The following is a 24,383-nucleotide window of genomic DNA, read 5'->3' on the forward strand; positions in this document are numbered from 1 at the left end:
ATTGTGTTATAGCGACACCAACATAGACAAAGTTATTATGAGTCATAAAAATCATATATGAATAAAGAAAAGTATTTAATTTGGCTTACAGTTCCAGAGGGTCAGGGTCCACGAGCAGAGTGAAGGCATCACAGCAGAACAGCTGAGAGCTCACATCTCAGACCTCAAACAGGAGGCAGAGAGTGCACTGAGGATGGCTGGAGGCTTTTAAATCCCTCCCCTGTGACACAACTTTAACAAGCCCATCCACCCCCAATCCTTCCCAATTAGTTCTACCAACTGGGGACCATGATTCAAACATAAGAGCCTATGGGGGCCATGCTCCTTCAAACCACCACAATCCAGAAGCACCTATTTAAAAATATATACGAATGCATCAGTAGGCTCCTCTTTCTCCAACCTCCATTACTGGTACAATCTGAACCTGAACAGTTTTATAAATAAACACATTAGGATTGTAAACATGGATTCTTTCAGGATAAAAGGCAATGTTTGAGGTAAAAATTGGGCTTTTCTTCTTCGTGTTGCAAGGTTCATTGCTGGTCAGTCTGCATTTCATAAGTCACGCATGCCACAGGAAACCCAATGGTGAAAGAATCGATTCCTTGAAGAATCCATAAATATAATCCAAAAAATAAGAAATATTTTTTTAAAGATGACTGGATAACATAAGGTTTGGAGGAAATTTTTTTGGTGCTTCTGCTCTGGGTGATAACTTCCTTCCACCAAATACTATGATAAAATACTGAGCAAAAGCAACTTGTGGGAGGAAAAGGCTTTACTTCAACTTACACTTCCACATCAAAGTCTATCATTAATGGAAGCCAAGGCAGAAACTGAAGCAAAGGCCATAGAAGAACAATGCTTGCTGGTTTACTCAGATACCTTTCATGCACAACCTAGGCCTATAGTCCAGGAATGGCACCAGCCACATCAATCAGTGTGTTGGCTAATTTATGTCCACTTGACACAAGCTAGAATCATTAGAGAGATGGGAAACTCAATTGAGAAAATACCTCCACAAGATCGCGCTATAGGAAAGCCTGTAGGGCATTTTCTTAGTTAGCGATTTTTGGGGAGGGCCCCCAATCCACTGTGGGTGGGGCCATCCCTGGGCAGGTGGTCCTGGGTTCTATAAGAAAGCAGACTGAGCAAGCCATGCGGAGCAAGCCAGTAAGCAGCACCCCTTCATGGCCTCTGCATCAGCTCCTGCCCCCAGATTCCTGTCCTATTTGAGTTCCTGCCCTGACTTCCTTCAGTGATGGACTGTAATGTGGAAGTGTAAGCCAAATAATCTTTTCCTCCCCCACTCGCTTTTGGTCACGGTGTTTCATCACAGAAATGGAAACCATAACTAAGACGGACCCTAAGGCATTATAATTTCTTTCTCCAAATAGTAAATCTTCCATAAACAAAACTGAAGCCTCTCAGCATTCATTTACTAGTAACAGAAAACCCTGAAGTTAGACCAATAGCATATCCATTGGTCTGTTCCAAAGCACCACGTCTTTTCTAATATCCACACAAAACAAACGAAGAATACAGCACTTTCCTTAGTAAAACTCATTTTAAACGAAAGCCTCTTCAGCTGTTTTAGCCGCTAACATTCTGCCTGAAACAACCAGTGTCTCCCAACCCCCCTTGGAAACAGGAGTTTGGCATAACTTTATCAAGATGTTTTAAAGCAAACCGGTTTCCAAAAGGAGAACGAGTCAAAAGTGTCAAAGTTTGCGGAAGGCAGAGAAAGTTAGATCTATGTGCCACAAGCTCCTGCAAGGAAGAGGCTCACTGCACAAACGAATTTTTCTGACTTGACTTTGGAAAAGCCGCACTGGCTCAAAGAGCAGGACACTCCTCTCTCCGGAACACGGTGGGTGGCAACCACAAGCTCCTGACACCAACAAGGAACCCGGGAGGTCGCCCACACCCGCCCGCTAGGTCCGACCCAGGTTCCGGCAACATGCGAAAGCGCCGCGCCCTGTTCTGGACCCAAGATGAAGAGAAAAACTCTCGGGGCAGAGCTCACCTGCCTCCGGCTTAGGGACGCAGCTCCACTGGGTCCTGGTCCTGAGAGAGTCCAGGTGCGCCTGCCTTGTCGCCTAGCAACGGTGAAGCTGTCCGTTCTTCCGGACGCATCGATTCCTCCCGCCCCTGAGAGAGTGGGTTTTAAAAGGTTTGTTTCCGGGTCGAACGGGCTTTACGCAACGTAAGGTCTCAATCTCCCTTGTTTAGCCTTGGGGGAGGATAGAGTCTCGGTGGAGCAGCGGGTGCTGTCGCTCAGGGGTCGTTTCTCCTCCCTCGAGTTAACGCCTCCCCTCCCGCCAATTGCTGAGCGCCATCAGTCAGGCGTTTCAACCTCAGCACAAACCCTCCGCTTACGGACGTCCTCCAATCCCAGACGCTCATACGCAGGGACTACTTTGCAGTCCGCGAAGCGAAGAGAAAGAAGGGCCTTTCGGGAATTGTAGTTTCTCACTGTCAGGAATGCACGGAGGTGGGCGCCAGAGCCCCGCCGGATGAACTACACTTCCCAGAAAGTGCGGGGCTATGCACCAAACCTTTCCTGGCGAGCACAGCGCTCTCTCCCAGAGTCCGCTCCGCTGTAGAGGTGACCTGACTCCTGGAGACATCCTTTGCAGGTGCAGAAGTCGGCCTCGCAGTTCTCAATAATGGTGAGTGTGGGCTCCTGGATCCTGCAGCAGCTCTGGCCTGTTGTCCTCATCCGGCGCTTGATGCCCTTCAGAGAAGCAGTAATGCCGGGCCCTGTCCTTCGCGCGGTTTGCAAAACCCGACTCATCCCCGCGGACTGTCGCAGTGACCCAGTAATTGGAAAGGGGTTCGCTTCCATCTGGGAGCTCTTAAAATGACTCTAGAGAAGTCCTTGCCCTTGGAGAGGCGCGTCTCAACCCTGACGCATGGCTGAGGGACAAAATTTTCTCCGAAGGACGTTAAAGGATTTGACGGGGATGAGATTTGATGGGAGGGAATGAATTGGGTCCTAACCTCTATTTTGCCCCTTAAGCTCTTGGAAGCAGTAGGCCTGTGATGTTGATTTAGGTAGTACTCCAGGTTATGACCCCAGTTTTCAGGAGACATGTTTCCGCCACATCTAATTTCAAAGAAAAAGAAAATGTTACTGAAAACCTATTCTTGATCTTCTTTTGTAATGCCAAGACTCGTTAGCATCGCTAACCAAACAATTTGCTATTCTGCCTTGCATTGCAGAATGCCTACTTGGAGACATAACGCAACCATCTTGTTGAAGCTCTAGATCGCTGGATCTTCCTGTCTTGTCCCAGCTGAAGGGGGGAGGGGGGCGGAAGGGTGAAGGAACTCTGACGTAAGAATAATCTGCGTGCTGTTTGAAGGTGACATTTACCACCTGACTGGAAATTGCTGCCGTGCTTTAGAATTTATATTTTGAAAATAGTTTTTGTCCTTTAATCTCGAGATGGGAAGTGTGAGAAAATAATTTGGATGAATTGGAAATTTCGCAGAGCCTGAAGAAACATGTTTCAAAGCAAGGACAAAAACTCCCTTAACCTCTATAAGAGACCATAAGGGGACAACTACTAATCCTCAGTCATTGTTGTCTAGTTATATTGGCACATGAGTAGTTATTTAAATTATGGCTTAATCGGTTTCTGCTGTAATGATTTTAGTCATAAAACGGGGGTAGTTATCAAAGAACTTTAGACTTTAAATTTTCAGATCTAAATGAAGACCTTCTAGAAACCATCTTAACCAAAAACCCACTTAAAATACTGAAAGTTAGATTTTGCAACCCAGAATGTGAGTCTCTCAAGGTCACAGAATTTGCACCTGGGGGCTCTTAACTCTTCCCGTTTTACCTTGACTGCATTGTGCATTTATCAAGTCTCTCTGTAATGTCAGTAGCTGAAGTTACCGGTGAAGATACAAACCCATAATTGTAATATCAGGTAGCTTTATTCCTCATCATTCAGAATATTGGAATTGTGAAGTTTAAAGGGAATTTGGAGATTATTTCATCTAATCTTAAAACAGCCTATCAAGGTTATTGATTTCCCAAGGTCATATTGATCCAGGGCCCCTAATTATAGTCTTGTGTTCCCTATGCAATAGACAGAGGTCACATCTGTGCCAGGTGACATGAAATAGTCCAGATAGAAGAGTTCTGTCATGTTGCAGTGTCAGATGATTCAGATCTTCTTTTGTAATGCCAGGACTCATTAGCATTACAGAATTTCTTGGGAAGAGTAGATGAACAAATTACTGATTTAGAAAAAAAAAGCTGTTGTTCCACTTAGGGTGGTGGTGCATTCCTTAAATTGCAGCTTTTGGAAGGCAAAGACACAGGAGCTCTATGGTTTCAAAATCAACCTGGTCTACATATCAAGTTCCAGCCAGCCATGGCTGCATAGAAAGACCAATCCTGTCTCACAAATAAAGCTGTCTTTTTTGTAAGTCAATCAAAAGCATTTTTTAAAGGATCTCTTTGCCGTTGATCATAAGGGAATGACCTAAGAATACCTGGAGGTGTCTGAATGACCCTTCTCTTCTATATTACAGTAATACATGTAAACTAGAAGGTAAAAAGAGGAATGCTGCTCTATGGAATAACAGGGAAAACGAAAATTCAAGCTTTTCAACTAAACACTGCATTTTTTAAGACAGCCTGTATCCTCAGGAAGGTCGTTAATGCCCTACCAAAAAAAAAAAAAAAAAAAAAAAAAAAAAAAAAAGCCATTCCTTTTTGGATTTTGGCAGAATGCCCAGATATCTGAGCAAAGAATAGTAACCTGCATTGGCACTATTGCATTGTGGGAAGTCAGTGGGACTCTCCTACCCTCCTGCTTTCCAACTAATGTCTCAGGAGAGCAATAAGAATCAAACTGGTGTTTCCTTTGCCTATTTCATCATCAGATACCAAGATAGTATGGAATTGTCCAGACACAGAAGGAACCCGCTACAGTAGAATCAACTGTTGATTAGTTGGCCTCTTCACTACAGACTGTGATTATGGGGAACACATTTTTGATGAATGACTACATTACTCTGTTCTAACCATCAACTAGACTTTCTGGAAGTTTAAACTTTATAGATGTGATTGGCACTTTCTCCCCAAGTCAGGGTTTCTCTGTGTAGCCTTGGCTATTCTAGAATTCTATAGAGTAGTCTGGCCTCCTCCTGGGTGTGCGCCACCACCTCCCAGCTGCCCCTCATTTCTTATCCCTGCTTGCTTTACACTGTTGAAGTCAAATGGGGGAGAAGGGGACAATGGTCTTTTGCAGTTTGGTTTTGAGGCAGGGTCTCATGTAGCCCATACTGGCCCCACTCTTAGAACTCCTGACCTTCATGTTCACCTCCCAGCCCTAGGATTGCAGGCATGTGCCACCATGCCTAGATATCATTGTACTTTTGTTTTATTTTATCTCTACAATTTAGCTTTACCTTTACATTATTCATTCAGTAAATATATGTTGAAACCTGTATGAAGAGTGCAAATTTTAATCAGGCAAACTGCTCAGGGGAACATCACAGTCTAGCTAAGTGACAGACATGTAAATATATAACTGCAAACTGTAGGACTCTCAGAGGAAATGTCCATGGTGTTCCCCCACCCACACACTAAAGTAAATATAATAACATTTAAAAATTATGACATGGTTTTGCTTATTACAGCTGAAATAAGGTCCTTCAGTTTCCTGCCTTCACATCACATGTATTATACATGAATAAAATATCTTCACTTTTTTAAAGTACATTCAATTTGCTTCCAATTATGTACATTTCAGTCTTTATGATAGCAATATTTACATGACCCAGCTATTTTTTTTAAGCAAGTACTGGAGTTCTAGCTGTGCACCTGTTTGTATCTATCGATTGAGACGTAGCAGTGATTCGAATTCAGATTGTAGCAAGATGAAATAGGCAAAGCCCCCAAAAGAGGGAAACAACTTCTCCCTTCTCATTTCTCAACTTCAGAAGGAAAGATGACAAGGTGAAATATATATACAGGTCTGTTACAGTCATGGTTCCCATTAGTGACATTTCACAACACAAGAATCATAGAGATATGTATAGCAGAAAGTAACCATATAGGATAATGTTACTATTATTTTTGACATAAACACATGTTTTACTGAGTGCATATTAATATAAATAGATATTTTTATTAAAAGTGGCTTATATAGATATTAAATTTACTATATCTAGAGATACGGAAAAAAATAGGGGAGAGATCCAGGGATCAAGGAGAATTTTTCACCATAGCTTTCTGAGGTTTTTATCTTTGATTATATTTTTCTACTCCTATCCTGAGCATGTTTTTGAGGAAGAAATGCAAGTAAAATCTACTATGATCAAATTTATTTCTTGTAACAGTTAATACTTATTTCCTGAATTTTCTTTTTAGACGTAGGTGGGGACCAAGTCTCTGAGTACTGTTGGTGGCAGGTCAGCCATTTTTCCCCTCAGACAGATGACTCGCCTAGAAGATGCTGTTCTAACAAACAGAAACCAAGTGTTTCTATGCCCAGTCAGTTTACTGGGTCATTTCTTCATGCAAGGAGGGATCAGGGTGACATGGAGTATAAGTACAGTGCTCAGCATTGTCAAGGAAGAGAGCAGTTTATCTTGATTCTATTCTATAAATTCACTGAGCTTATTTTAAACTTTTTCCATTACTCAGCCCTCATTTTAAATGCAGTTGTTAATTTTAGTCTGTGTGTCTTATTTTATTCAAAGTCTTTTAGTATGTAGAGCTGCTTTTTTTTTTCTATTATATAACTATTGTACTTTTTCTATGGTTCCTCTTCCTTCTTTTAAAATATAATTTTCCCCTTGGAATCAGATTGTCAGCTATCGCTGTTGTGATTTAGTGTAGTCTTTAATACTAAAATGTATTATATTCCAGATACTAATAATTATCTCCTTAAAATTTTTTTTTCTTAAAGGCTTGGACCAGCAAGATGGCTCAGTGGGTAAAGAGTGCTTGCTGCCAAGTCTGGCAACCTGAGTTCAATCCCCAGGACCCATCTAATGAAAGGAAAAAATCCAACCCCCACAAGTTGTAGCATGCTGTGTCATGTATATACCACCCAATATACTTTAAATATTTTTTTTCTTTTCTTTTTTTTTTTTGTTTTTTTTTTGTTTTTTTTTTTTTTTGTTTTCAAAACAGGGTTTCTCTGTGTACCTTTGAGCCTGTCCTGGAACTAGCTCTTGTAGACCAGACTGGTCTCGAACTCACAGATATCTGCCGCCTGCATCTGCCTCCCAAGTGCTGGGATTAAAGGTGGGCACCACCAACGCCTGGCTCTCATGCTCTTGCCTTATTAAACCTACACTTTAATAAGCTGTGATTGTGTCTTTTTCATTACAGTCGGAACCAATCAGAGTCCTTGTGACTGGAGCAGCTGGCCAAATTGCATATTCACTGTTGTACAGTATTGGAAATGGATCTGTGTTTGGTAAAGACCAGGTAGGGGCATATCTATAAACCTAGGCATTGTAGTAAAAGGGTTCTGTATCTAGTTGCAAATGGTGAATGAATAGGCAGTCCCAAAACTGTAATACGCCCTTTGTTGTATGTAGAAGCTAGTAAGATGTTTATAGGCTTCCCTGCAGGCACTAAAAATAATTTGAAATCAGAGTTCTAACACCTGATGTGTTTACTCAACTTAGTACAAACAGCAAGTAATAGTATGTCACTGATGAGAGTAACTGTGGGGAGGGGGAGTCCTTTGAGAAAGTTGTTGAATCTGTCCTTTCTTCCAACAATGCTGTTTTGAAACCAAATAATCAGATGAGAAATGTACCTCACAGGAAACAGGCACCCTCAATTCCAGCAAGTCTTATTTCTGTACACTAAAATCCTTTCCTAAAGTATTAATTCTTTCTCTTGAACTACAAATAGTTGAATTTTCCCTTCATGTCAGATATTGTAGCTATAGTTAGCGATCTAAAATGAAATCATACCTATAACTGCTAATAAAAGCAAGCTATGGCATCTCCCTTCCATAATTATGACTAATTAGTGGACGATAAATATATACAAACAACTAGAGCAGGACTTTGTATGAGAGTGAATGCCATACCCTTCACTGACACTGTTGTCCTTGTTCTTTGGTGCCATTCCCTACACCGCCGTTGCTGTCCTTGCTCTTTGGTACTATACCCTACACTGGCACTGCTGTTCTTGTTCTTTGGCAGCCCATCATTCTTGTGCTCCTGGATATCACCCCCATGATGGGTGTTCTGGACGGTGTTCTGATGGAACTGCAAGATTGTGCTCTTCCCCTTCTGAAAGGTGAGTAGAGGAGTCAGAGGAAACAGATTATTTGGCACTTTGTATCTTACTTTAGATCCTTATTAAAGATTGTCAATTAGAAATTAGAAAAGTATTTTTTGTTGGTTTTTGAGCTACACTACTTTTTAACATGAATACCAAGAATTCATAAGTGGCAAGTCAAGGGCTTGTTTTCTCTCACATCTACAGATAATTAGATATAATATGCTCAAGGATTATCCCTCCAGGTTGTTTGCATTGTCCTGTTATTTGAAGTCTATTTAGAAGTGATAGTAGCATCCTGTAACAGAAAATTTTCCATTCCAAAGGATGTTCTCCAGGGCTGTGTGCTGCTTTAGGCATTAGTTGAACCCTCATACATGTCCCCTTTCATCTGCCAAGCACTGGGTTGAGACAGGTGAACTGTCCTTCATATTGTGCACCTTGAAGAAAAACATGAATCTATGTCTAGTCAGTCATTTCCTAGAAGAGAGACTCTCCTGTCCAGATCATTTGTGGGTTGTGTGGCTCTAAACTTTATAGAGTCTAAAGGAATACCTGATTGTGCCAGGCTTTTTCTGCTGGCTCCTTTTCCTTACCCACAGCCCTTTCCAAGTCAGTTTCCTCTGGCATTTTCCAGTTACATGCCCTTTTCTGCTGATTCCTTCTGCTGTCACTAGTGGACCAGTGTTTCCTCAGACTGCTATAAATGTGGCAGGGAGGGGAAGGCCTAACAAAGGATGTGTGGCTGAAGAGGAAGACAGGTACTCTTCATTCTTCTGAGGTTCCTCCATTTGGGGATTCAGCAAACTGACTGACATGTGTTTACTGGCCTAAGACTTTACATGTAGAAATGCTGACTCTTGGCCATGGCCTTTTTAATACACTGAAAGGAAAGCAGCATTGCATGTTCCTTGATCAAAAAACAAGTTATATGTGTTTGTCAGATTTACAATATTACATTCTAGTTGAACCCTGGACTGACCTCCCTATCTTATCATAGTGGCACTAATTTCCTTATGCCTTAGTTCTTCATCTGTGAAATATGAAGATTATGTTTGATAGAATACAATGCTTAGCATTATTCCTGGTACAGTATGTCCCAGTAAACATTTTTCAATTGGTAGTTGGTTTCTTAAACCTTGAAATGATTACAATCTGAAGGCTAGGTGAATTGGTTTCTCTTTTGTGTTATCTGTGCTACTAAATGAAAACAACAACTGCCATTTCCAAAGGCTCTGCATCCTACATAATTATGTAAATGATAAAAGCTATAGAGCTATTTTAATTGAGGTAATTATTGATGTAAGAAATACAAAATAATTACTGACTTTCTCCAATGTTCTTACAGGAGCTAAATGAATGTATTATGTTTTTGTTTTAGGCCTCTGAAAAGTATATCAATGTGAACTATAAAAATAAACATTTACCACAGTTTATAAAAGAATAAGTAGATTCATTATGAAAAGGGAAATTTGCACATTTAAGTAACTGTTTTTTGCCATACCCACAGATGTCATTGCAACAGACAAAGAAGAGGTTGCCTTCAAAGACCTGGATGTGGCTGTCCTTGTGGGCTCCATGCCAAGAAGGGAAGGCATGGAGAGGAAAGACCTACTGAAAGCAAATGTCAGAATCTTCAAAGCCCAGGGTGCTGCCTTGGAGAAATATGCCAAGAAATCAGTTAAGGTGACTAACAGCATGTTTTACTGGATGTTTTTCTTTCTTCTTCTTTTTTTTTTTTTTTTTTGTTGTTGTTGTTTGTTTGTCTTTTGTTGTGGTTGGATGATTGGTTGGTTGGTTGGTTGTTTTTTGTTGTTGTTTTTCCAGACAGTGTTTCTCTGTAAAATAGTCCTGACTGTCCTGGAACTTACTCTGTAGACCAGGCTGGCCTTGAACTCACAGAAAATCTGAACTCACAGAGATCCTCAGGGAAGTTTTTCTTATTTGCATTTTCAAAACTTGGACTTTTAATGTTTATATGCCAGAAGAATTGCTTGTGTTTGTTTCTAGTCTATACAAAGGTTGCTGAGAAGACGCTTTCCTTGTGCCTGTGCTGTGGGAACTTATTGAGAACTTTAGATCCATCTGTGTGTTTTGGAAGATGGCTATTAAATGCCTTTGTTCTCAGTCATAGGAAATGCAGCTTCTAAGTGTTCATATTTTCCAGATAGAATTGTTACAGTTTGTCTCTTAAACTGAGTTGGCATGACTCCATCTTCTATCTCTGTAGGTGTTTATATTAATTCTAAATTAGTGTTAATAGTCCAAAACCACTCTTTTGAGTTTTCTGTTTGTTTGTTTTTCAAAAAATCGTTTCTCTGTGTAATGGCTCTGGCTGTCCTGGAACTCACTTTGTAGATCAGGCTAGCATCGAACTCACAGAGATCCACTTTCCTGTGCCTCCTGAGTGCTGGGATAAACAGCATGTGCCACCACCACCCAGCTCCAAAACCACTCTTTACAAGTGACCTATTTATAATACATCGTATTTGTCTACATTTTGCTTTCTGGAGATTTCATTTTAAATAGTTACCTTTTCTCTGTAATCATTAACAAGAAATAAAAACTACTAGGAACACACTGGTCTCTTGGTAAGAATTCAGAGGTATTCAGACTGGCAAAATCTGGCCTGCTTGGGATTTGTGGTTCTGTTTACAAGGTAATTTCACCTCTGCAAAAAAGAAAAAAAAAAGTCTTTGTTGTGGGAAATATTCACACAGTGGGATAGTTGGAGGCAGTTGGTGCTCACGGGGACAAAAAAAAATGTATGTGTAAGTTTGATTCATCAGATTTAGAAATGTGAAGACAGTCTTTATTGTAGCAAATAGCCCAGGTAATTCTTAGGATTAAACCAGTTTAAGAAACATTTAATTCACAAAGAAAATTTGATTTCCTTTAAAAAAAAAAACTTTAAAATAATTTTTATGGCAGGGCAGTAGTGGTGCACACCTTTAGTGCCAGCACTCAGGAGGCAGAGGCAGGTGGATCTCTATGAATTCGAGGCCAGCCTGTCTACAAAGAGAGTACCAGGACAGCCAGTGCTACACAGAGAAACCCTGTCTCTGGGGAAAAAAAAAAATGAATGATTCAAACTATGAGGTGAAGCTTTAGATTTCTTGCTTTTTATGGTAAATAGATGAATGATCAGTCTCCATAGTTAAACATATAGATGTGGTTATTGCCAACTGCAAACTAACATATATGTCCTAGAAATCTTACATATAGGTGCCTGTTAGACATGTTTAGTCCCGTTCTAAGTCAGGTGTGTGGTCTGTGTGTCTTTGTGCCTCCTGCCCACCTAGGTCATTGTTGTGGGGAACCCAGCCAACACAAACTGCCTGACCGCCTCCAAGTCAGCCCCATCGATCCCCAAGGAGAACTTCAGTTGCCTGACTCGCTTGGACCACAACAGAGCAAAATCTCAGGTAAGAAAAATGGCTTTTAAAACTTAGGATTTGAAACCATTTTTTTTTTTAAGTTTTAAAATAATTAAATTTTGGTTTATGTGTTTGTTTTGTTGAGCAGGAAACTATTCCTTTGTTTAAGTTAAAAGTTGGGCAATCTTTGAATTTACTCTCTGAAGACCAGAGGCTGACCTTCCTCCTTAGTTTTATCTTCAAGTAACCAGTTGTGAACTGATTTTATATATGTGTGTGTGTATACCAATTATAATTCAATTCAGTTGCTAAGTTGCCTTGTTATAGTAGTTAAAAATTGTTTACAAGGCAGGTCAGACCAATGAGAACCAGTTGATGCCTAGCTTAACTGTAATCAGAGAGGCTTCACCCAGCAACTGATGGAAACAGATGCAGACCCGCAATCAAACATTAGGCAGAACTCGGGGAATTCTGTGGAAGAGGAGGAAGGATTGTAGGATCCAGTGTGGTCAAGAGCAACACAAGAAATCTCACAGAACCAACAACTAGGGAGTCTGCATGGGAGAGACCTAGGACCTCTGCATATATGTTACAGTTGTGTAGCTTGGTCTTGTGAGACTCCTAACAGTGAGAGCAGGTGTTCTCTGACTCTATTGCCTGCTTTTGGGACCCATTCCTCCTACTAGATTGCCTCATCCAGCCTTAACAGAAGAGGAGGTGCCTAGTCTCACTGTATAGCATGGCTGGCTGATATCCATGGGGGATAAAGGGGGAAGAACTGGAACTGGGGGGGGGGATTTGGTTGGGTTGTAAAAACAATAACAAAAATAGTTACAAATGAAATAACACATGACACATAATTTAGTTTAATCATGTCATATGTGAAGCTTATAGAACAAAAGATTTTAGTGGTGCTTATGCTCCAATTTTCTCTGCAGCTAAGCAATCAAAATTAGATTTTAATTTTAAATTATTACTCGATTTTAATCTTAAAATATTTTATGAAATTATTAAAATTATGAAGCTATTTCTTACTTCTTGGAGACTTACATAAAGATGTCAAAGGGATCAGTTACTAGATCAACAACAGCTTTTCAAAACATTGGGAGCTAAGCTGCTCATTCAGGTTAGCTTCTGCAGCTCTCTCTGTTCTTAAGTAATGATAAAGTTGGAGTTCTCAAATACAGTACTCTTTCCTTTTCTATAGCACTGTTGTGTCCATCCTTCTTGAACTACCAATAGTTGCTTCTATATAGTTCTATGGGAGTTGTGCTGTTTATTATGTTAGTTTTTAGAAAACTATTTTTTTAAACAGAAAATGATATGAGTTTAAAGTGAAGAAAAAAAAAAACACTATCTTACACTGAGAGTTGACTCTTTCCAAAGCTCTGGAATATCCAGTAAAAGACAAGTAATTTGCATTTGTTAGCTTTACTACAAGATTAATGCTTTATATGTAATGTAGCTTTTAATTCTCCTGGTGACTGTGCAAGGCATTTATTGTACTTGTTTCACAGATAAAAAAACATGAGACCCAGAGAAATCATGGAGCCTGCCCAAAGTCACAGAACTAATGATGGAGCCTTCTAGATTTACCTATATATAATTGAAACCCTTGCATGTGTTCTATACAGTGATATTAAGTAAACTAAATACATTTTGCTAGTCCTTACCATGATACTATTATAAAACACAGTAAAGATTTGTTGCTATTTTGTTTTTATTAAGAGCTATATAGCCTAAAGTTCAAAAGCCCATACCATAAATACCTTCTTCAACTTCCCAGTTAACTTAGACAGTAATTAAATATTCAATGAGATGCTTTAGGCTATAGGCAGTGTGGTGGTTGGGAAGGGATAGGATCCAGATGGAGGACAATTTGCCTTTAAGGACAGTTAGAAGGGAAGAGAAATTTGCTGTGCTTGTAGAGGTGGTGTGACCTTACTTAGTTCCTACAGAAAAATGACACTGACAAACCTCCTCCATGATCTGCTTTAGTAGAAGCAGAAGTTGGACATTTTTGCTTCCCCAAGTGTCACAGAATGGCACCTGGTACCAGTACATGAAACAGTTTCTCTTATTGGGACAAAAGTCATGAATGAACCAAGAGTGAACTTTTCATGGTGCATCACGTTTGGCACACAGTCTGTTACTCACAAGTTCTTGGCTAGGTGGTTTCAGTCTGGTACAGTGAGAGCCATCAGAAGTTTCTAAAGTAGCTTTTTCTTCCTCTTAGAGATGTTGTTATTCCAAACAGGAAGTAATTAAACCCAACAATTCATGAATTGTGACAAGTCCTCCATGATTTGTTCAGAACCTCAAAGCTTTAGTTACCTACTGACTGAGTTGTCTTCTGTGTATTCTCCTGTGTATGTGAAACTCTACACAATATATACATATATATATATATATCCATGATATATATGTATGCACAAGATGATATGACAGTGCACTGCTGTTAGGGAGAAGAAAATCACAGGGTTGGAGAATTAGTCAACAATTTAACAGATCTGTATGACAGACTTGAAAGTTTGCCTAAGGAAGCAAGAAATGTTATCCTTTGTATATATTAATTTCACTGGTTCTGACATGACTAACATTCAAAAGCAACATCTGTTGGGCACAGAACATCTGTCCTTTGTTGCCCAAAGGACTATTAGCTCAAGAGATCAGAGGAGTAAGAGACCAAAGGCACATGAACAAACGAAGTAAGGGACCTAAGGGGCCTCCAGTGAGGAGAAGCCTACAGGCAGTTGACCTCATTGTTTATCAATAGTTAAAGCTGATATTCAAGGGATTGAGAGCTCCTAAGTTCTTAGTACACTCGGGGTTTTTACCCAAAGTATAAATATTAGTGCAAATATTCATATATGTATTAATATTCTGCTATAAAAAGACTGTATAAGCAGATTTTGTTTAGCTATAGGATAGTGCAAATGCTGTGAGTGTATTTAAAGTATGCTAAGCTGTATTCATTGTGTTCTGTGTCTTAAATGCATCTCAGCTTAGAATATTTCCCACTTCTGATGAGTTTCTCAGAATGTGACCATTCTATCATAAGCCCCATCTGAAACCTCCTCATTTTAGTCCTCAAATCTATAACATAGGGACAGTCACAGTTTAGTAATATGAGCCCCTTATACCAGTACCTCTAATTAAGATTAATTGAAAATTAATTTGTATATTGTATGTAACAAACATTTCACCAAAATAGGATGAATATACCAAAAGTATCTGACCCCAATTAATAAGGTGGCCTTCCATGCATGCAATAACAGAACAAAGCTCATATTATGTGTTAAGGATCTGTTGACCTGCTAATCAATGTTTTTTAACTTCCTATGCTGATAATCTAATCACAAATACAGGGTGCTCTCTACTCTTAGTTATTCTACACTGTAATGCTTCAAAAGAGTTCATGGTAGTTGACACCATTAAGTGTTTTAGGATATTGCTGAGCAATAAAATTTGCCTTTTTTTCAAATCCATATAGTTTGTTTTTGCCTAACGTTTCAGAAGCTTTTTTCCTTCACTTGGGGGCGTCTGTCAAACAAGTCACAATTTGCAGTAAAAATCAATTATCTAACTGGTGTGTTTGTTTTAAATTGAACTAGATTGCTCTTAAACTCGGTGTAACTGCTGAGGATGTAAAGAATGTCATTATCTGGGGAAATCACTCATCAACTCAGTATCCAGATGTCAATCATGCTAAAGTGAAATTGCAAGGAAAGGAAGTTGGTGTGTATGAAGCCCTCAAAGATGACAGCTGGCTCAAGGGAGAGTTCATCTCGGTAAGAAGAGCCTAAGCCCTCTGAGCAGTCAGTCAGCGACAGGCAAACCACACTGCTGAGCTGAGTGTCTGACCAGGGGTCTTGAGTGACCCTCGAGGATAGCTGGTGTGTCACAGCTGCTCTGCAGACTCTGTGTGTTCTTTTGAGTCATGCAAAAAGACAATTATCATCATCAATTCTGACCTTTATGTAACAGTCAAGATTATTGTCCAAGTCAGAAAAACTGAGCCATCTAGTTTTGTTCATACCAAGATCTGTTTTCTGAGTTTAGTTTGTCACATGTTCTATAGAAATGTCTGCTTTTTTTTTTTTTTTTTTCCAAAAAAGGCTGGTGCTTATAACTGAATTAGGATAGTAAAACTAACACTGTAAATGTGGAACTGATGAGAATTTTGCTGTCATGCTCAGATAATCCTATCTCTCTGTGCCCTCATCCAGACTGTGCAACAGCGTGGTGCTGCTGTCATCAAGGCTCGGAAACTGTCCAGTGCAATGTCTGCAGCGAAAGCCATCTCTGACCACATCAGAGACATCTGGTTTGGAACCCCAGAGGTGAGGGTTCTTGTTTGTACAGGCCATTCTTCAGTTTTGTCCCTTGGTGCTAGAATGTAAAATGAACAGTTATGCCAATAGAGTTCATTTCTTTGATAGCCCAGGAGCCCAGGAGTGTTACTTAGCCTTTCCAAGCTGTGTTGTCCACTGTTACATGGCATTCATCACAAAGGATGTTAGAAGTTAAAGGCAATTATATGTAGTAAGCCATTCTTCTTAAAACCAGGATTTGGCCACAGGATTCTCAGCTATAAAATAAGGATGATGTTTGGGGCTGGAGAGATGGCTCAGCAGTTAGGAGTGCTTGTTTCTCTTGTGGAGGACCCAAGTTCGTTCCTAGAACCCATGCCAGGCAGCTCAAAACCACCTGTAACTCCAGCTCCAAGGAACCTGCATGCACATGTGCATGCATAGATACACACATACACATAAAATAAAAAATGTTTGTTTAGTCTTTAAAAAAGAAAAAATAAGAGTGATGAAGCTGTGACCTACTTTGCACCTGATCTGGAAGAGTGGATAAGGTGATGTGTGTGAGCCAGCATTGCTGTGGCTCCTCAAACAGTAGTTATGCACGCAGTCAAGGAAGTTACCTGATTTCATTTTAGTTAGTTGGTTCTGTAAACCAATCCCTGTGAGCCTGTGTGCCATGATAGTGTAAATCTTTTTTCAGGGAGAGTTCGTGTCAATGGGTGTCATCTCTGATGGCAACTCGTATGGTATTCCTGATGATCTTCTCTACTCGTTCCCTGTCGTGATCAAGGTGAGATGACATGAAAGGAATGCACGCGCACGCACGCGCGCACACACACACACACACACACACACACACACACACACACACACACACACACACACACACACACACACACACACACAGAATATCTACTTGGCAGTAGATATCCCTTTCTACTACCAAGGCATTAGTTTAATACTAAAATTAATCTGGAAGTAAGACTCAACTCTTACTGCTAGACACTTTGTTATTTTAATAACTCTGTATTGTACCCATAAAGAGTATCTTATTTTCTCATAAACTCACAGAGTACTAAAACATTGTTCTTTAATAATCATGGTATAGTTCATTATAACTTTCTGTGGGTTCCTGTCCAAACTCAATGAGTCTTAAACCCAAGTGTTGTGATATTCATGGCTTTGGGATTGACCTGAGGGAATGAAGAAATCACAGACATGTTCAGAAAGCTGGGATTGTGACAGTCAGGCACCCTGAAGAAGTCACACCAGCAGTATCCCAGAAATTCAGAACCTTTATTATATATAGCTGAGCGGGAGCAGGAGGAGGAAGCTGTGTTTGAGGTGGCTGATATTTTTTGCATACACTGTCAATATTGGTGCTAGGACCAGAGGAAGGAAAGTCTTGCCATTCCAATGGGTTGGAGGCATTGGGGTCCTTGACATGGCGGTGCTCGTGTCATGAATACTCATTCATATGGGGTACATTTGCTACCCCACACTAAAGTGCTTATAGTTCATTAATAATTGTGACAGGTTCTATGTCATGTGTTCTGGAAGAGCTCTTGCCTAGTATGTAGGAGACTCTGGCTGGGTTTCATCCCCATTGTGATTTTAAAAAGTGAACTCTGGTTTTTGACTAGCTCTTTAGAGTTAGACTTTAAAACAATTGTGCTTTGAGATATCATTTCAAGCTAGGCTGTCCCTTGCTGAAAGGTGACTTTCACTTTAACTGAATCTCTTGCAATTGTTCTCTAACAGGATAAGTCCTGGAAGTTTGTTGAAGGCCTCCCTATTAATGACTTCTCACGTGAGAAAATGGACCTTACTGCAAAGGAACTGGCAGAAGAAAAAGAAACTGCTTTTGAATTTCTCTCCTCTGCGTGACTAGACAATCATGTTAATGTCAGTAAATATCCCAAAGCTGAGGAATCCAAATGTCGTCTTTGAGCCTAGTCCCAACAGTCATAATGGTATACTCAAATTGTGAACAGCATCATATTTTAAATATTATGTGCATCGTGGTAGAGATTTGTGAAAGTCTATCATGCTATTAGTGTTGATCTAAATAAAAATATATTCAAGTGGAAGTGTCTCAGCCTCTTTCTAGCTAACATTTAGTATCTTCAGAAAACCAGTTTGCCCCAATGGATTGTAGTTTTACTTGGGTTTTTTTGTTTTGATTTTTGGGTGTTTTTTGGTTTGTTTGGGTTTTTTTTGTTGTTTTTTGTTTGTTTGTTTGTTTTTTTCCCAGACAGGGTTTCCCTGTGTAGCTTTGAAGCCTGTCCTGGAACTAGCTCTTTTAGACCAGGCTATTCTCAAACTCACAGAAATCCACCTGCTTCTGCCTCCCAAGTGCTGGGATTAAAGGCATTCACCACCACTACCCAACTAATTTTACTTTTTTTTAATTCAGAAAAGAAATAAGGATGGAAAATGTATAAAGTAACAGTAAATAGCATCAGTAAGGCATTACATAGATAAGGAAAGCCCAATGGATCTATTTCAGAGAGATCTCATTACTTAAATGAGTCATTTATTTTTAAATCTTTAAAGATTGGTTCATGTTTTGCTGATAATTTGATTTTAAAATTAGCTATAAGAAGATCGGAAATAATATTCTATCATATTTTTGTATGCATAATATAGAATTATTACTATTTCATGGCCAATAAATACCACAATGTTAATGTTTGTGATCTAAAATTATTGAAAACATAATACTAAAAAAAGGTGGTTTTGAGGCAGTCTGTTTTCCATGAGAACTTAATGTATTGTGTTTTCATTTTTGTGCTTATTGCCAGTGAAGGTGTGGGAAGTGCACTATGTCAGAAATAGATGAACACTCTTGGTCTTTCCTCAGTGTCAAATATATTAAATAACAGTAAATTAACAAGGCATGACAGTTTTCATTGATAGCAATTTGCCCAAACACCCCAGCTATTGTGGATCCACCCACCTCCAGCCAGGAACATGAGTTTTTTATTTAATCTTTAATAATAGCTAGGTTAGGTTACAGCTTACCCCTTTAAGACAGTGATCACTCCAGAAAGGAGATCTTGAAGTCTGAAGAAATGAGACCATCCCATCCCTACCCCCAACGCTCTCTTCATGGAACACAGTTAAGATAGCTTTCTGTATTGTGACTAACAGCTCTTAACTTATGCTCCCCATAATATCTTGTACTAAATCACACAGTATAGAACACCCTGCCCCTGAAAATTTACAGCAGATTTGTTCATGGGATTTCTCTGCAGACTTGGGCCTCCCCACCTCTCTTGCTGTCCTTTCTTGGCAGCTGTCTGTCTCCGTACACTGACACTGGCAGAAGCTTCCTCCCAGATATACAGGGAAGCCTCTCCCTTTAAGGCCCCATTACCCTGTTTTTGACATACTGTTTCTGATTGCTCTCCCAGCTGAAGGTCTTAAAGCCCTGTCTCGTAGTGCGCCTCACTGCCAAGGGTAATCATGTGTATCCACTCTTTTCAGGAACAAACCACTTAGCGTTCTCAGATCCCACATTACACATCACACAGTGGATATATCTATATATTGTAAAGAGAATTTGCAGAATGGCTTTAAATAAAGGCAAGACTTTCTGAGAGGTCTGAGAAGCCAACATTAAGACAATGAACAAAATGGAGCTTGAGAAACGCTACAACGGCAATGAATCACCACAGGAGGCCACTGGTATGAAAGCAAAGCTCAGAGTCCAGCTGCAGAGGCAAAAGAGCATGTGCCTATACAGTCTCCATTCATCCCTATAAATGGCTGGTCCCCTTTCCTCCCCCAAGAATTTATCAGTCTGCTGTGTGCTCAGTTCTGGATAGATGGTGCCATTCATGTGTCCACCCAATTGCAGAGTTATCCTTCATCCTCAGAATAGTGTCAAAAGCACTTGTGAAATGGCATCTGCCAGAGCCATGCACAGCTTGGAAAAATCACCACTTGAAACAGTATGGAGTGACTTCTCAACACAAGATTATTTAGGCCCTGGAGAAATGGCTCATCAGTTAAGACTACTTGTTGAGGGCCTGGGTTCAATTCACAGTACCCACATAGTTCCAAGGGCTCTAATAATGCATGTGATACACATACATGCATGCAGGCAAAATATCCATAAACATAAAGGAAAATAAACCTAAAAAAAATTTATACACAGTTCCCATATTGCATGGTTCCATTCTCTGTAAATTAGGAACGTCTCTGTCCTGAAGCAAGGAGCCTAGATGCTCATCCTCCCAAACCCCTCAATTGTTGGACAGTAAATAGAGAATGTAATTCCCCACCACCTCAACTCTGTGCTGCCAGCAAAGGGTCTCTAGTAGTCATGGATAGTCCCCAGAAAGAAACACAAGCTTTATCTGTTAAGAGGAAAAGAAAGCTGAAACAGTGACTATACCCACTCAGGAAATCATACTCCTAATGAAGTCTAGATGAATTATAATTTTATGCTCATATCAAATCAGTTCTGTTGTGGTTGTTTATGTAAGATACGGCTCTTATCTAAAGAAAATGAGAACATTTATTCTAGAGCCAAATAAGAGTAAACATGGCAAAGGAACATAGATTTAGGTTACCCCAAATTCCATGTTCCAATATGGCAACAGTTTCATGAAATTTTTATAGAAACAGAACAAAGAAAAGTCATAAATCTAAACACTTTAAATATATTGGAAACACCAAGTAGACAGGTTTCAGGGAAGTAAGGAAACCTTTGCTGTAGGCCACAGATGTTATAACATTCTAGCTTTATGTTGGTGGAAGCTAGTGGTCACCTAAGTTAATACATCCCAAAAAGTTTCATCTGATGTTAGGTCAGATGCAGGTAGGCCTGTAATGGCTATTAAGGAGGCTATCGAGATAGCCTAAGATAAATTAGACTCTTCGTACAGTAAAAGGGCAGGCAAAAGAAACACACCCTGACCCTGAGACCAGAGCCAAAGAAACACCAGAACAAAAAGGTTAAAAAGGGCCAGTGAAAGAAACATACTTTGGCCCTGAAACTAGAGCCAAAGAAACAAACTCTGCCCCCTGACCAACTCAGCACAAAAAAACCAACCAGCCCCTGAACAGGAAAACCAACCAATCCCTAAGCATAAAATGCAGATAATCTCTGAGTTTGTCAAAATTCAGGGATTGAAATCTGACCAATTTCTACCCTGAAAATCTTTACCTGGAAAAACTCTACCCCTAAGACGCCCTCCCTATACCTGTTCAGTTGGGAGCTGCCTTTTTCCACCCTAGCAGAGGCAGCCACACTCCTAGATTCCTCCCTCCCAATAAATTTCTTGAATGAGGTTTGGAGTACCACCTTCTTTCACAGAATAGAGCAGGGAAGTAACAACTTTCACCAAAGCTGCAGCAGAGCAGAGAAGAATAGAACCGTAACACTTTCCCTGGGGAAACTTTCCCCTAGCAGAACAGAGTGTCACACTCACAGGGACCTGGACAGAGTTGGAACACAGTTCTAATCATTTACTCAGCCTTGCAGAAGGTCCTTAAGTCGTGACTTTTTTCTGAGACCTTTCCTTTACTGGGCTCAGGGTCTGACACTTCACAGCGCAGCTCTTGGGCTTAGTTGGGCACAAGGAGATAGGAAGAACTTAAGATGTGATGTCTCTGACCTCTAATACAATCACCACCCCTTCTTCCTCTTACAGAATCTAGAGTTTTAATTGTTAAATTAAATTTTAATTCCTCTTACAGAACCTAGAATTCCTTTCCCCCAAGTAAGCCATAAAAGCTAACGAGGCCACTCTTCTCCCTGGCAGATGCCTCCAGAAGGCTCCTGTCTACATGTGTGGGATTGTGTGTGATGCTTGAGAAGAACCTGAACAGACTGTGCTGGGTCCCCTCCTTGGTTAATGACTGAGGTCATACATTTTGTTGAGTAAGATGACCACTCTCCAGTCTTCAGAAGCATAAAAAGAGTGGAACTGTACTTTGGGTTCTTCAGTTTAAAGACTCCTGAGTCACTTAGAGTTTCACATAAATAACTTTGTGTGATTTTCTTCTTAGCCAGTCTGTTTACAAGAGTGTTGTGTGTAAGCCTTATGATGGGTTAAAAAAAACAACAACAAAAGACCCACTGCCTTCTATGCACCAGATTACAGCCTGGGTTCTGAACAACTTTGGGTTTTCTACTCATACTCACCATTTTACTTTTATAGTCCTGAATGTAAGCTCCATGTTTCACTATTTAACTAAATGGCCTCCAAACCTTTTTTATTCTGGCTGACAGCTACTTTGGTGATCATATTTCAGACATGAGCTGGAAAGTTTCCAGAATAAAGTTAGTACTTAATCTACTTAAATGTGTTCAACAGAGAGACGTGTCTGTGTGAGGCTACTACCAGGAACACTGGTGACGTCTTTATCAAATATACACTAATCACAACAAATTCATAATTCTTTCAAGAAAATGATGGGGGTGAGGACCCATTTAGATATCAATAGCTCTCTCTCTCTCTCTCTCTCTCTCTCTCTCTCTCTCTCTCTCTCTCTCTCTCTTTCTCCTTGGGGAGTTAACTGGTTAGTTAACCAAACTTGAAGAATTAGAAAGAGGCGCTCCTCACTTTCTGAAGGGAGTGACGGGGAAACTTGTCTGTGGTTGTAGCTCAGGGATAAGTACTTGCTTAGCACACAGACCTGGGTTTCAGTCACAAGCACCTCAAGTGTTTTCAGAAAGAAAGGCAAGGAAAACAGAAGATAAATGAAAGGAAAATAAAGAGAAGGAAGGTTGGGATGGGTCTGCTGCAGGAACAGGTGTAGGTCCAGATGGATGAACAGGTAGATGTCAGAGGACAGCTGGGGAGACTGAGTCAACAGCAGGGCAGTTGCACTGAAGTACCAAATGTTTACCACAGTTGATGATACAAATGAAGGAGTTACACGCCTTCCTTAGTATGGTGTGTCTGATAAGTTATTGGGCTTGGTTTTCCTGATATGATTTTAATGCATTCATGTGCCCCTACTGTCTCAGCTTACCCCAATACATTCATAATGTGGGTCCCTTTCCACTCCCAGGAATAGGTGATTTCTCAGTCTGTGCTGTGTGGGTGAGCCCAGACAGAAGGGGGTGTTTGCAGACCCACCCTAGAGCACAATTGGTCCCTCACTTTCAAAATGGAGTCAAAGGCTGCTTGTAAAATGCAGTCTCGCAGAACAAAGCACAGCTTGGAAAAGAAGTCACTGTTTTATACAAACATGTAGCAACTTAGAACAGGACACCGCCTGCTCTCAACACGGAAAAGGAATAACCATGATCCCAGGGCTGGGCATGTGGAGTCCATCCTGCTGCATGGAGAAAAGGCCAGTAGGCCCGGACCAAACTGGGAGACACGTAAAGGGGCTTGCTGGTGCACACATATAGCTCCCACTGTGGTTCTCTGGAGAAAGTTTCTTTTGAGAAAGAAGAATTCATTCTGGAGCCAAGGAACACAGACTTGGTTTATCCCAAGCACCATTTTCCCATGTTCAGGTTCATGAACTCTTTATACTTACAGAACAAAAGGCAGTCATAAATCAGGACACTTTCAACATGGTGATGGAAACACCGGGTAAGCACGCTGCAGCAGAGCCAGGAAGTCTTTGCTGTAGTTTTCAGATGCTATCTGATGACATATTTAGCTTCTGGGATGATGGAAGATATAGTCTACTAAGTTACTACATCCTACATGATAGTCATATGAATGTGAGGTTAGACCCACATAAGTGATAAATGGTGATGAAGATAGCCTTGGATAACTTGGTTCTAAGTCTATAACATTCCAACCCTCCATAATCGGGAACCCTCCAGTCTTATAAAATCTATAACATGAATGTATCTTTGTTTCTGGGAACTTCAGTTCAAAGGCTTAAGATGGAATTGGAGCAGTAGGAAGGTGCTAGACCATGCTAGACCCTTACAGTAGGAAGGTATTAGTCCATGCTAGACCCTTATAGCAATCTGATACAGGTTGAATTTCTTTTTGAAATGCAAACAGAAGTCCAATGTTCACATCTAAATCCTTTGTATATTCTTTACTCCATAGCTTATGATACTGAACATTAAAGGAAAATGTGGGTTATCTTAGAATTGTATTGATATTGTCAGTAATGTTGACAATGAACAATTTTGATTATGTTGGGTAGAAAAGACCATTGCATTGGGTAGAATGCAACTGTGGAAGAGCTAGAGAGACAGGCATCCCTTGTATAGAGAAAAACACAGCTGGAGTCCTAGCCCTGGGAGGGCCAGGAGGAGCTGTGGTTAAAGGTCACCCTCAGCTACACAGCAAATTCGAGGCCAACCTGAGCTTGCGATCTGTCCAAAAAAAGTATTAGCTATAATACAAAAGTAAGTACATAAAAATTACAAAGTAGCCTTTGAAATTATCTAATATTTTTGCACTTTCTTTTTATAAATTCGAC

The 24,383-nt window shown here is 40.2% G+C and overlaps 2 protein-coding genes across 6 annotated transcripts in view; one reads left to right on the forward strand and one right to left on the reverse strand.

Moving 5' to 3' along the window:
• Nucleotides 1–2,429, reverse strand: part of Wdpcp (WD repeat containing planar cell polarity effector) — a 269,428-nt gene extending 266,999 nt beyond the window's left edge. For 2 of the 5 annotated variants that reach the window (XM_027388053.2, XM_035452090.1), the window contains exons 1-2: nt 2,027–2,419; nt 90–163 (exon numbers count right to left, since the gene is read on the reverse strand). The gene's annotated coding sequence lies outside the window, so the exon portion shown is untranslated. Of the gene's footprint in view, nt 1–89; nt 164–2,026 lie in introns of all 5 variants that reach the window. The other 3 variants (XM_027388051.2, XM_027388050.2, XM_027388055.2) reach the window with 3 other exon arrangements.
• A 112-nt stretch (nt 2,430–2,541) lies between these two features.
• Mdh1 (malate dehydrogenase 1) lies at nt 2,542–18,058 on the forward strand. The gene is made up of 9 exons (XM_027388056.2): nt 2,542–2,672; nt 7,367–7,465; nt 8,197–8,293; nt 9,786–9,961; nt 11,578–11,700; nt 15,267–15,443; nt 15,882–15,995; nt 16,669–16,758; nt 17,730–18,058. The coding sequence occupies exons 1-9, from the start codon at nt 2,670–2,672 to the stop codon at nt 17,853–17,855; spliced, it is 1,005 nt and encodes a 334-aa protein (XP_027243857.1). The 5' UTR covers nt 2,542–2,669; the 3' UTR covers nt 17,856–18,058.
• Nucleotides 18,059–24,383: the final 6,325 nt, after the last annotated feature.

The sequence above is a fragment of the Cricetulus griseus genome (assembly GCF_003668045.3).
Source record: "Cricetulus griseus strain 17A/GY chromosome 1 unlocalized genomic scaffold, alternate assembly CriGri-PICRH-1.0 chr1_1, whole genome shotgun sequence".
Taxonomy (NCBI): Eukaryota; Metazoa; Chordata; class Mammalia; order Rodentia; family Cricetidae; genus Cricetulus; species Cricetulus griseus.